This window comes from Anoplopoma fimbria, chromosome 3 (genome assembly GCF_027596085.1).
Source record: "Anoplopoma fimbria isolate UVic2021 breed Golden Eagle Sablefish chromosome 3, Afim_UVic_2022, whole genome shotgun sequence".
In the NCBI taxonomy this organism is placed as follows: Eukaryota; Metazoa; Chordata; class Actinopteri; order Perciformes; family Anoplopomatidae; genus Anoplopoma; species Anoplopoma fimbria.
Genome location: NC_072451.1, coordinates 6,501,709 through 6,515,899, shown reverse-complemented (window position 1 = coordinate 6,515,899; position 14,191 = coordinate 6,501,709). Strand labels below are relative to the sequence as shown.

The 14,191-nt window shown below is 41.1% G+C and overlaps 2 protein-coding genes across 2 annotated transcripts; both read left to right on the top strand.

Moving 5' to 3' along the window:
• Positions 1-1,557: 1,557 nt before the first annotated feature.
• Positions 1,558-6,614, top strand: asb10 (ankyrin repeat and SOCS box containing 10). Its single transcript, XM_054596712.1, has 5 exons — positions 1,558-1,882; positions 3,889-4,156; positions 4,789-5,293; positions 5,848-5,961; positions 6,429-6,614. The coding sequence occupies exons 1-5, from the start codon at positions 1,558-1,560 to the stop codon at positions 6,612-6,614; spliced, it is 1,398 nt and encodes a 465-aa protein (XP_054452687.1).
• Positions 6,615-9,212: 2,598 nt separating this feature from the next.
• On the top strand, positions 9,213-11,185 carry gbx1 (gastrulation brain homeobox 1). The gene is made up of 2 exons (XM_054596572.1): positions 9,213-9,923; positions 10,627-11,185. Exons 1-2 carry the CDS (start codon positions 9,473-9,475, stop codon positions 11,139-11,141), a joined length of 966 nt encoding a protein of 321 aa, XP_054452547.1. The 5' UTR covers positions 9,213-9,472; the 3' UTR covers positions 11,142-11,185.
• Positions 11,186-14,191: the final 3,006 nt, after the last annotated feature.

Sequence of the window (14,191 nt, the reverse complement as noted above, 5' to 3'; positions counted from 1 at the left end):
TACATTTGGGAGTCAATGAGGCGGGAAAGTGCCTACATGTTTTGCTGATGACACCCGGGCCATTTGGAAGACATCAAAGTAGAGAGGAGGTAGCCCAGATGCATATTATAAACTCATTATGTATATCATTTAAAAGGATGTACTCCAGCCGCAAAAACAATATTCCTAGTCTCTCTCTGGTAATGTGTGTTTTCAAAGTTGAAACTCTTACTCGCCTTCAGTTTAATGTGGCATCTATTACCAAACTGTAACATAAAATAAATGACCTTGATTTCCATACCAGAACAGTCGTTAAGGTAAAGATGAGATGCAGCGATGCTTCCGCGTTTTTCAAATGGGAAAGAAGGTAACACCTCTCCACAAATATCACGTATTTCTACACCTGTGGTGCCGACCTTGTTTTCCACAGAGCTTACATGCATTTTTTGATGGACTCAAAGACAGAGGTGGATAAACAGACATTGAAATATGAGCGATTTCATACATTGTGTTTACAATACAGCACATTTTAATAGATGGTTATATCAGAGCAAGACAATCAGCCTCCCAAAATCTATCATTGGCGTCTAGAGAGTTAAAGGATGGGACCAGTTTTTGCTACTGTATAGAATTTCTACCAGCATTGGAAAATGATGGTCCATCAGTCAAAAGAGATGTTTGTCAGATGCCTAGCGTGTAGGCTTAAGAGGCTTAATTACGTGCCGTCCCTCCGCCATCAGAACGCTACACGTGGGGCAGAGTGACACAGCGGTTGCCAGTCATTCAGCCTAATGTTCTAATGCAGGGAGCCATGTGGATACAAAAAATCCATTAAGGCTCTTGAAAGAAGAAGGAAAAAATACTGAGCAGAAAAATACATTTTGCGAACACATACTCAAAGGGGCTCACAATAAGGGCATCGTCATTTGCTCTCCCTCTAAGAAAATTGTCTGGACAAAATTTGACCTTAAAAGTTGTCCAAATGTTACTTTTTGAGTTAAGTTTAAAGCCTTGCTGGGAAAATATTCATAATAAAACGTCTTGACCCTTGAAACTATTCTTGCTCCAAACATATTCAAAGTACAAGTGGTGGAAATATATCTGAAATAAGCAGTATGCGATGACCTTTAAAATGTAATGCAACACTTTTTTAATGAAGCAAGCCTCCCATTTGTTTCTCATTCAAGTTCTGTCTAACAAGATACTATGTGACTTCACAAATATATGTTCTATCGCCCTCTAAAAACAGCACGTATCGTAGTTACAAAACATGAGTTTATTCAGCTCGTGACAGAAACACTTCATGTCTGTAACTTTGCTGGGGGCAAATAGGAGAGGCCCGAGTGGGAGCATGTGAGACATAAAAATAGCATTACTTGTCACACTCCGGGGAGGGTCTCATACCGAACATGACAACAACTCTGTGAACTCAACCTGTGAACAGCCAGCAGGCACATAGTGGACATTAGCCAGGCTGAGAGAAACAACAGCAGAAACATTTTTTGAAAAGCTCTCGGTCATTTAACCCTACACATCTCACACAACCAGTTTTCGCTGCAAGACGCCAAACCGTTCAGCATGTCTCGAGGTAGCTTTGTCTTCACGACCACGGCCCTGCGCTCTCTGGAACTTGATGAAGACATGCTGGAGAGACAAAAGTACAAGAAGCAGCTGGCCGGCCATCACTTCAATCGCTATATGCTGAAGAAGGAGCTCAGGGAAAGGGCACCGCTAAGGTCCAGTACTTTCATGCCACCAGCTGTTTGCCATGACGCGGTCGTCCAGAACGCTCTGTACACAGGAGACCTGGAGGCCATGCAGCACCTCTTTCCTAGAGGATCCACAGTGAACCTCATCATCGAGCCACAGGGAGGGGACATGCGCTGGGTCGCCACAGGGGACGGTAAGAGCCGACATCTGTCATTCATTAGAAATGAATTCAGGAATTTATGTTATTTGGCACAGCTGTGTGGCTTTATTCTATTTCCTGGAGATAAGCATCCAAAACTGAGGAAAGTGAGAGACTTAAAGGTTGTTGTGGAAAAAGGAGAAAGTGAATCACTGCTTTAAAATTTGAATATGCAACTGCAAGCGATATGTCACTGATGCAACTCACCCTGAGTCAGTATTTAAAGATGCAGTGATATTTTTAGAAACTATCATGTAAACAAACAACATCAAGAGTTGAATGCATTTGTGGCTTATCACTGAAGAAAAAATATAAATATATTTTAGGGGGGGGTTTTTTGTGAAAGACTGACATTTTAAGTCAGTGTTGAGTCCCTGAAAAAGTTTGTTTAAGATGCCAAGTTTAAATTTTGTATGAACACATAACATTAATAATAGGCCTTTTCAATATTTGTTGTTCCTAAAATCATTGACATTTTTAAACAATGTGCTTCTCCTAAACTTCTCGTGTGCAAGAGAGCATTGTCAGTTGACCTCGTTGAATTAGCTTAATCAGCGGGCAGGTGACATGTACCACACCAATCATTGGCCTACATGCCACTGCACTTGCCAGACTAATCAGGTCAAGCAAAATATCAAATAGCACCACCCTGAAATAGCCCCATCTGCACAAACAACCTGCATTAGTGCCTATTTCCTTCAGGAGAAAACAGCCGACTAAAACGTTAACAACAATAACAATCTAGTCAGCGCGGGTATGGCTTACGTAGCACCGGCGGTTAAGTGGCGCATACCAAAGAAGTACCGCAACGACGTGATCGCCACAACCAAGGCCTCAGGTAGTGTCCTGAAGTTCTGGAACGCTCTGATTGTGGGTGACAAGCTGACGGTTCTCAGCATCGTGGAACACGAGGAGTACAAGTACCTTATCGATGCCATTTATGACACCAGCAACGTCGAGGAATGGAGGAACTTCAGATTGAACGACAAAGGCCTGAGTCGGTTTATCAAAGCTATGAATGTTAAATCAAACTGGCTGCAGTTATACAAAAAAGTTTATCGTCTTTCTTTTTTATTGCATGTTACAGAGTGCTGCAGGGATCATGTATTTTTGTAGGCCAACCCCGGAAGTTAGCATGGACTTGGTTCCTTCGACAAAATTCCAGTGGACTTTTTCCATTGGATTTTGGATTATTGCCAAAAGTAAGCTATTTGGTTTTGTTCAAAAAACACCACTACAAAGGTTTTTTGAAGCGTGAATACAATCGTCAGAAGTAAAAAAAAAAAAAAAAACGTTGGGCCTTGAACAAACTAAACCACGGTCGATTGAGCACGAGTATACGCAATGAGGCTCTGAAGGCAGGGCAGTCTGCGTGATGACGTTTTGTAGTCTCATTTAGCCACTTTGCTAGAAACCGCCGTTTTTATGTTAAAGCTTCAAAATTCATGAGTGAGATACTTACTGACGTATTTGTCGTAGAACAAAACGTTAAACTATCTGAAGCTTGTGTTTACCACAGACCTTATATCATGCCTCTAACCAAAAAAACATTGACTTTGAGTCAAGGGAACAGGGAGTGCGAAAATGCTGACTCATTCCTGCGCTCTATTGAGTATTTTATTGATTTGGGAAGAGTCATGTTACCATTAATATTTTGAAAATGTTATGATGTATGTTCTCATTTCATGTACTACAGTACCAGTCAAAAGTTTGGACATACCTTCTCCTTCAACTACTTTGAAGAATCTAAAATATAAAACATATTCTGGTTTGTTGAGCATTTGTTTGTTTACCACATAATTCCATATGTGTTCCTTCATAGTTTGGATGTCTTCAATATTAATCTACAATGTAAGAAAAATAAAAATAAAAACAAAGAAAAACCATTGAATGAGAAGGTGTGTGCAAACGTTTGACTGGTACTGTACCTGCTGTTTATTCACAGTGCTCCTAAGGCTTCAGCTCAGAGCTGACTTTATATTTTTACTCTCTGCTGGCAGGACTTTGGTCACTGAGCTATGAGCAGGAGCTGACCACGCCGCTTCACATCACAGCCAGCCGAGGCTTCACCGACTGCCTGAGACTCCTGCTGCAGCGGGGGGCCGACGTAGACCTGGCCCCTGGGGGCACCACGGCCCTGCACGAGTCCTGTGAAAACTGCCAGCCAGAGTGTACCAAACTGCTGCTGATCCACGGCGCCAACGCCAATGCCGTCACTGAAGACGGCTTAATGCCTTTGCACTATTGCACAAGCCCCGAATCCCTTGAGTGAGTAAAGTAGAACAAATGAAGAAAGTGTAACAAGCACAAGAGGAGAGTCAACCAGTCAGTGAATTTACTAAGCAATGTCAGTTATACTTAGGTATTTTCGAACATTAGCCGTCATAAACTACTGGACATACCAGACTCAAGCAAGGGTGCATTTATTGCATTTAATTCACCAGAGTTTTCTAAGATTAGCTACAATCAGCTAAGTTACTGGTCACGGTGGATTGAAATGAGCAAGGGTGCATTTATTGTAGATTCATTATTTTCTAAGAGACACTTAGTCTCACTCTAACACCACTGGCTCCTGTTAAGGGTGCATGGAAACTAGCTGGCAGGCCATCAGAAAAGAAAATGGTAAATCTAGCTTAAAGTGCTGGTGTTTCTGCCTCTAAAAGTGGTACAAAGGCCGCTGTGTCTTTGTGTCTTTGTGATACAAAAGATCAACAAATTCAACATAATGCCTTGTAAGAAAGCAACTGTCATAATATCCATATTCATGTTAAATGTTATCCGGTTTAAAATCGAGTTAAATGAACACATTTGGAACGTGCCATGTGGTGTTGATGAAGGGGTATCTGGTGACAATGGCGGGGACGACTGATCTAATGTTTCTGTTGGAACACAACTTGCAGATGTGCCAAGAATCTCCTGCAGTACGGAGCAGCCATCAGCGGTCGGACTGTGGACGAGGACGACACTCCGTTACACGTGGCAGCCAGCAACGGCCTCCCAGAGCACACCGAGCTCTACCTGCGCTACGGAGCCGCTGTGGACAAACGGAACAACGAGGGCCTCACGCCTCTGAACGCCGCTTGCTCCCAACCCCAGGAGGTGCAGGAGCTTGAACAGTACTTCAAGGTGTGCCAGGTTCTGGTGGGGGCCGGGGCCGACGTGCACAACGCGGACCAGGACAAACGCACGCCTTTGCACATGGCCTGTAAGAATGTAAATGCGGACATTGTGGATCTGCTGCTGGCCAACGGAGCCCGCGTTAACGACATGGAGTACGGAGGCGAGGCGCCCATGCACAACATCCTGAAGGTGGCGTGCTACAAGATTTCCCGTCAGCCCGAGAGGATCGTCCGCGCTCTGCTCAACCACGGTTCTATCCGGGTTTGGCCTGGAGCTCTGCCCGTGGTAGGAAATCAAAAGCCTATAAATGTTATTTAATAAAAAATAAAGTATAAAAATGTGTGCACATGCATTCCATATCAGCCAAAGCATTCCAGATTGGTTTGAGCTAGTGTATTTTAAGCATGGAGCAATTATTCATCAAGGTGTCTCATTTTGCATAATTAGCAGGCGCTGCACATGTAACACCTTGAGAAAGAGTCTTGAAACACCAAATTGTTCCTCGCAATATTCCAGACTTCACAACTTCACATTCAAATCATTCCCATTTCGTGACACAACATGAAGTGTTGCACTCTGCGGGAAACAGACTACAACCATCAGTGAACCCACGTGCACTAGACAAAATGCCTGGTTCCTAATTAGGCAAGTGTTAATAGGAGATTAATTAGCACTAATTGCATAATTTCCAGTTAAACCCCTGGAGGGAAGACCAATCTGTTCATTTCACAAGTGTTTAATTACTTTATTTCTTCAGTTCTGTGGAGTCACAAGCTCGCTCATGAACTTAAATGATGATTATATGAATGTGTGCTCTGTGTTGTGGGGTTTCTTTGCAGGTTTTGAAGCACTGCTGTAGATCTCCACGCACCATCGAGGTCCTGCTGAACGCTTACAGTCACCTCAAAGTCACAGACACCTGGGTTGAGTCAGTGTCACCGGAGGTGTTTAAGGCAAGCTTGTTAAATGATTATTTCATAAAGTTAGACCAGTGTGGGTGTTTTTTTAAATATCTTATATCTTTAAATGGTGTCGTCTGTCTCTTCTTCAATTTCTTTATGGTACTTAGGTGCCCAAAGGTTGCAGGTTTTGGGTATCTACAAAACACCAAAAACATAAAAGCTCCATTAAAATCCATGCTGATAAAATGTGTTGTGATAGTTTAACAACTGCTAAACTTGACATGACCCACCAGAAGAAACTTTGAGAAACAATAGGCCTTTAAATACAGAACTGATTTACATAAACTTAATGATTGTATAATTAAATAAATAAAATGTCTTTTGCAGGTTTAGCAGGATGCTTATATTGTATATATCCAGTACAACAAAGCTAAGACTACTAGACATTACTGAAAAGTGAGACAAATAATATCTAATGATCTTATGTTCATCTTTGATTTTTTTTTTTATCTTACCAGGAGCACAAAGAGTTCTATGAGTCCGTCTTCTCGTTGGCACGGACTCCTCGCTCCCTGCAGCACTTGGCACGCTTCAGGGTCAGGATGTTCCTGGAGGGCCGGGTGCTCAAAGTGGTCCCTCAACTGGATCTGCCCACCTTCATCAAGAACTACCTGCTCCTGGAGTACAGAGACTACGTCCACTGAAAGCGTTAGTGTGAGTTCTGATGAAGACCGAGTGCTGCTACATGTGAGGAAGAAGCTAATAATTAAAATGACTTAATATGTTTAAATACATGTAGGGCCACACATTTCAGGATGAAGAAGCAGCTGATTGTTCTCTTGTCACTTTTGTTCCAGTTGGAGTTACACGTTTGATTTTGCACCACAAGAGGGAGCTATAGACTAGAGTTGATCAAATACATGGCAGGTATGCAATTTGTTTTATATTTTAATATATGTTAAGATCCCTTTTCTTTTTTTTTTTTTTTTTTACTTCAGCACTTGATAGTAAAGATGCTCAGACGTTTGTGGTTTTTTTTTTTAACATAATAATGATTATGGTAGTTTGATGTTAATGTGCATAGTGATGATGTGTTGTACATTGAGGATTGCCTTAACATATTTACATAAATAATTATTCCCAACGGTATTGTTGTAATTAGGCGTTTTCTATCAAAAAATGAGGTTGATGTTAATTAAAATGTTCCACCATAGCCATGTAATCTAGTCATTGTTATTTTATTATTTCCTGTTGTCTTACATGATTCTCTTTCTTATCTCGTGCTTCTTTAGTCTGATGCTTACTGTCGGTTTTTTTTCTTCTATACAATCGGTTTTTATATTAATGACAGAAAATACATTTATTTTAAAAACCAGATTGTTTTTCAAACTACATTTTAAATTTAACGAGATACGTTGGAAGTTCAACTCTTCGAATAAGCTGAAACTACATTAAATCGTGTGGAATAACAATTGTAATTCTTGCTTTTTTCCGAGAGGTTCCGATAAAGTTATTAACCAGGTTATATGATTCAGAAATTAAAAACGACATAATTCAGGAAGTTGCACCTGTCTGTCTGTCTGTCTGTCTCTCACATCAGACACCGACGAAGAAATCGTTAAGTTGGAGGAATCATTATGGTCACATGTTAATTATCTGCTGAACTAATTTCCTCAATTTTATAACAAACAAAAAATGGCACTGACAAGATTTTCAACATTTCTTATCACAATTATAAATAAATAAAAACTAAAAATATATATATATATATATATATATATATATAGTATTTATATTTTTTTTTTTTATTATATATATATATATATATATATATATATATATATATATATATATATATATATATATATATATATTGTTATAACAGGTGAGTTTTGTTAGGCCTACTTAAGTCATCTTGGAGACCAGACATATATTAAAATGATGAATATTCTATATGAATGTAAATTTGATTTGGTCATTAAAAAACGTGACTTAAAAAAAAACATGGTTAATAAAAGGAGTAAAGAGGATCTGTGTAACATCAGAGCTCCTCTCAAAAAGAGCGAATGGTTTCAATAGATCAGAGAGAGAGAGGTGCTGCTGGAGTCACTTGCAATTATAAGAATTAGCCTGTCCGGGCTCTCCACTGCTAATCAGAGCCGGTGTGATGTGTTTATGTCCTCGTGCAATCAGAGGACCGGCTGGAGAGCCCGGGCACCCAGCACTCAATAGGGCTAATCATCATCAGTCCCTCCGCCATCCAAAGGTGCAATGATCTGCGATTAAACCACTACTTAAAGAAAAGATAAGAGATTATTTTTTCCCTTCTCTCTAAATGCATTTTGGATCAGGAATGAATTACAACACCCCCCCCCACCCAAACATGTGTGCATTATTTAATTACATTTTTTTTTTTTTTTAAATGGATGATTTAGGTGACAGCTGATCGGTTGGAGACGTTAAAAAAAAAGTTTATAAATCAAAGCTTTTTTAAATGAATTCACTCGTGACTTTGGCCACTGTGTGTCCGCGTGCACACCGCAGCTGACCTCGCATAAACGCCTTTTATCTCAACCTCATTCCGCGCAGAGTATCTCTCTCCAGGGAACAATTGTTGCGGCACTTTTCTTTTCTTTTTTCTTCCCCCCCCTCTCTCTCTCTCTCTCTCTCTGAAGCCAAACGCATTGTTTTTGGGACAGAGCTGGGAGAAACATCTGCCTCTCCTCCCTCCCGACTCTGATGCCCATCGGCCCCCCGAATATCTGAACAAAAGCCACCGTTGTTTTTACGCTATGTCCCCTTGAATCCAGGAGTAATTACTTATCATCAATCAAAATTAATAATAGCTGATTGGGTTGGTGTGGTCAACGATTATAGAAGGGGACGGGCTGGAGCAGTCTCTCACACCGTTTTAGCAGTCAATGGTGGAAAAACCTGGCAAAAGGGGGGGAGGAGGAGAGAGAGAGAGAGAGAGAGAGAGAGAGAGAGAGAGAGAGAGAGGGGGGGTCTATTTGGTCTCCACTGGGAAACTACCGCCTCTCAAGACGGCCAAAAAGTCAGAGGCTGAATAAGGAAATGAAGCGTAATTTGAGGAAGATGGATGAGCCCCCAGGGAAACACCCCCTTTTCATTCCTCTTGTATTGCAGATGATAACCAATGCTCTCTCTCTCTCTCTCTCTCTCTCTCTCTCTCTCACTAATACGCACACATCTGAGAGGGGCTGGGGGGAGGAGTTGCAGAGAGGAAGGGTGGAGGATAGATAGATAGATAGATAGATGGATGGATAGAGAGAGAGAGCGTGTGTTTACGTCTGAATGTGTGACACAAATAAGAGGGTGAGAAAGGTAGCGGTGGGTCTCACAACAGAAGCGGCCACAGAGCTCACACAGAGCCGGAGACGCAGCAGCAGCAGCAGCTCCCGGAGATGACAGCACGGCAGAGGATCTACTTTTAAATCCACTGAAAAGTTTTTGCTGGGGGGAAGAAAAGAGGGACATCTGCTTTCAAGTTTTCAAAAACACCAAATAAGAAGTGTGGTTCTTTTTCTCCCCTCCTGCAAACATGCAGAGACCAGGCGGCCAAGGGACGGCGTTTTCAATCGACTCCCTGATCGGGACCCCGCAGCCCAGACCGGGACACCTGCTCTACACGGGCTACCCCATGTTCATGCCCTACAGACCTCTGGTTATCCCGCAGGCTTTGTCCCACTCGCACTTATCGACTGGGATACCTCCGCTTGCACCTTTGGCTTCCTTCGCTGGACGGCTCACCAACACCTTCTGTGCCAGTCTGGGGCAGGGGGTGCCCTCCATGGTGGCGCTCACCACCACCATGCCGAGCTTCTCGGATCCTCCGGACAGTTTCTACCCACCGCAGGAGCTCCCGGGTCCGCGTTTGAGCGCCGCGGACCCGGGAGCGAGGAGGCAGGAGAGCCCGCAGTCCGATGAGCTGCACAGCCGGGACAAGGCGTCCGAGCTGCTCAACTTCTCGGAAACTTTTCAGACGATATCAGGTAAGATCTGCTTCATTACTTATTTATGGTGTTTTTTTTGTTTTTTTTTATATATAAAGCAGTTTCCAAACTCAAGGCTGCTGCGTAAAAAGGGCTCGTTGTGCGTAAAAGGCGTTAAAGCAAGAGGATGTTGGCCCATGACGACAGTGTTTGGTCTAAGAGATGAGGGCAAATTAAAACCCATCTTACAGCAAGTTTTTCAATCGTTGCAAAGTTACAGAAACATTAATTACACATGTATTAGAGCAGCAATTCATGGTGACAGTTAAACTATCAAATCTGTGGTTCCAGATGCATTTACTATTTTTTTATTGACATGAATTCTGAATTGTTTTTTCACACTATTATAACAAATTCGAGGGCATGTTTAATAATTTTTAAAAAAACAACAACTTAATTGGAATGGTTTTGCAGGGAGATGAAATGAAACCTGGTATAAGTTGCCAGAAACAGTTGCAGTGAACTCTTGCAATGTTTAAACACAGAACAGCTGTAATGACCCCAAAAAATAGTTCAGTTCATGTTGCTACTTGTAAATAAATTCATTATTTGGCTTTTTTTTTTTTTATCTCTACCAGCTTACTGAAACACAGCCTGGTTGATTTGTGAGACTTTGCGTAAAGGTCTCTTTTTTTTGGGCTTTGCAGACTGGAGTGACTCCACCTAAAAACGTGCTCGTTGCTCTCTCTCTCTCCATGTTTAGGTGAGACCAAACTGTACAGCTCGGACGACGAGAAGCACGACCTGAAGTCCGCAGACACCGCCTGCAGCGACCGAGAGGACAGCTCCGTGGACAGCGAGAACGAGAGCTTCTCGGACGGCAACAACTGCGGCTCTCTGTCCCAGAAGAGCAAGCTGAAAACGGGCTCGCAGGAGGCGCTACCGACCGGCGGCTCGGCGGGGAAGAGCCGGAGGAGACGGACAGCTTTCACCAGCGAGCAGCTGCTGGAACTGGAAAAGGAGTTTCACTGTAAAAAGTACCTTTCTCTGACTGAGCGCTCACAGATCGCACACGCACTTAAACTGAGCGAGGTGCAGGTGAAGATCTGGTTTCAGAACCGGAGGGCCAAGTGGAAACGGATCAAAGCCGGCAACGTGAACAACCGGTCGGGAGAGCCGGTGAGGAACCCCAAAATCGTGGTCCCCATCCCGGTACACGTCAACAGGTTTGCCGTGAGGAGTCAGCACCAACAAATAGAACAAGGGACCAGGCCATGAACTCAAGATGCAAAACATCGAAAATATTAATAATAATTAAAAAAAAAAAAAGAACACTTATTGACTTTATCTTCCACTGATTCGTTGAACGCATGAAGCACAAAAATGGAGGATTAGATTTTTTTTTTTTTTTTTTTTTTTTGTTGGTCTGAGAGGTGAGACTGAGCAGAGGAGGACAGATCAATTATTTGACAATATGCTGTCATTTTCTTTTTTTTTTTATTTATTGCTGTGAATATGTAAATATAAATGGGTAAAAATTGGTACAAATGGGCACTATGAGATGAGACTGTAAAGATTTTTTTAAGTATTTATATGTTGGGCCAAAATGTTCTGTTGGTTAATGTGCATGTCCTCATTTGGTGAAGCGGAATTTTTTTTTGTTTTTGTGTTTCGTACAATTTGTTTGTTGACCACATTTGCATGTAAGATGTTTTACATTTTGTTTGGCAACCGAAGGATCCACATTTTAACAGCTATTTGTGGAGGGGGAAAAAAAAGAAAAAGATGTGAAGGAAATCATGACCAAACAAGGGACAACTGTAAAGTATATTGACCTAATAAATCGCTTTATACGAAAGTTTGAATCCAGATTGAATTATTATTGTTTAGAGGGCAGAGTAAATATGTTTTTATGGTTTTAGAAAAATGTCTAGGGAGTTATTTTATCAAGCTAAAATGAAAAAGCGAGTCAGTACACACTGCAGTCAGGCGGCTATTTTGATATTATTTAACACATTTTAAATAATGTAAAATACTAAATCAATTATTATAAATAAAATAAAGAGAATATTTCTATATCATTTCAACATTTATGAAAGATGTCACTGAGAAACTGAAAGAGTGTTGCAATTGAAAAGTTCACAAACATTTGGATGTGTTATTTGATGCAGTATCGTTGCTTCGTTTACACTCCTGTTAGTTTTAACCACTTGTTATAAATTATGTGTTTTTTCCCCTGAAACATCAGTACCTGAAAGCTATAAATATATTTTATAATGCAGCAGCAGAAATTGATTTCTCTTCAGGAGGCCATGTTGTCTCAAGTGGACTGATGGATCCTCATTAGACTGAGAACATTCAACAGACTATAATGAACTTACAAACCGACAGCAGCCATTACTCATCTGTGAGCTACACATTTGATTTTGTTAAAAAAAAAAATAATGGACTCTGCAAATTTTAAAAAATGCTAACAAGATGTGATTTTAATAAGACACGTTTAGAGGCTTAAAATATATATTTTAAAACTCGCTAAAGACGATAATGTTGTTGTTTCTGTGGACACAATAGTTTTCTTAAATCATTTTCTTTAAAGAACTCATTTTTAGAGAGATTTAGTTTGATATTTACTTTAAATACTGACACCTGTAGATCATTCTTAAAAAACATTTAAAAGTGTATTAGAATGAAGTTTGAATGCCCCAGAATATTTCTTGAAATGTTATAAGAAATAAAACTAATAATAACTAACTAATAATTATTACAGATAAAGCAACCCTTTCAAAAAAGATCAGTTTTCATATAAATATAGACTCCTGTAGCTTATAAGTAAAATTAGAACTACATGACTATTTACACTCACAGACCACATCAGCAGAAAATGGTGACCTAGGTCAATATGGAAACTGACATGGCAGTGTAAAATCACAGAGCTGCAATATTCAAATAATCTGTATCTAAAATAATGTTTAGCCACATAGCTATCCCTTTACAGGAAAGGGAAAACAGGGACTCAGTGTTTTGTGGTAAACTCTTCATATGTATGCGTCTGGGGTGAACACGGTTTCTCTGAACTGTTTCCAGAAACGTCTCATGTTGGAATAATTTCACTTCTGCTCAGATTGGAGACAGTGATTGTTTTTCCTGTTTCCAAAATAGACTCAGACCTCATGTTAAAGCTGCTGCAGCAGCACCTGTTGAAGAAAGATGATAGGGCGAGATTAGTCGAATATTTGATTAGTATTCTTGTTTTATTAAATCAACCAGCACTCTTATTATTCAGTATTTAGACAAAAATATGGAGGTTTTTTTGTAAAATAATGTTGAAAACAGCAGGAAGCACATTATTATCTCGCCTTTTATTTCCCTGAAGCCCTCTCACAGACAGACAGACAGACAGACAGACAGACAGACAGACAGACAGACAGACAGACAGACAGACAGACAGACAGACAGACAGACAGACAGACAGACAGACAGACAGACAGACAGACAGACAGACAGACAGACAGACAGACAGACAGACAGACAGACAGACAGACAGACAGACAGACAGACAGACAGACACACACACACAGACAGACACACACACACACACACACACACACACACACACACACACACACACACACACACACACACACACACACACACACACACACACACACACACACACACACACACACACATGATCTTTATCTGAATTTGACCTCAGCACACAAACAGACACTTGGTGACGAGGGGCACTCATGAGTAGTAAAGTTTATTCCACCGTCTACCTCATAAGTCAAGACTGTGACACCTGGATGGGGATTCGGTCAGTGATGGTCATGTGAAGGAGCGGTGGAAGTTTTTATTATGGTCCAACAGCTGACTAATGCAGACGGTCAATTCCACGACGTCGTGCCAGAGTGCAAACGGCTATTTCAGCTCCCGTGACTGAAGGGTGACGACGAGCAGCCATGACACAGCTCAGAGGACAAGGTCACGGCCCGTTGTTGTCATCGAGATGCTGTGAGTGGGACTATTTTATTACTCCAAAGTGAGAAGGATTATTAACTGAACGGCTGACATCTTGTAGGATGTCCATATTTAAAACACTTAACAATAACATGTCACTTTATTCAGCTATCATTTTTTAGGCGTGTTGTGAATTTGTTAATCCTTTATGAGTTTTAATAATCTCTCTTCCATCACAGCTACTCTGTAAGTGAACGCCTCAGTCTCAAGACAGTCTCAAGACAGTATCTGTGTCATTTCACCATTCTGCTTCTTGAATCACAAATTGAAATATCAGAAGTTCTCTCCAGCGAAGACATTAAACCATT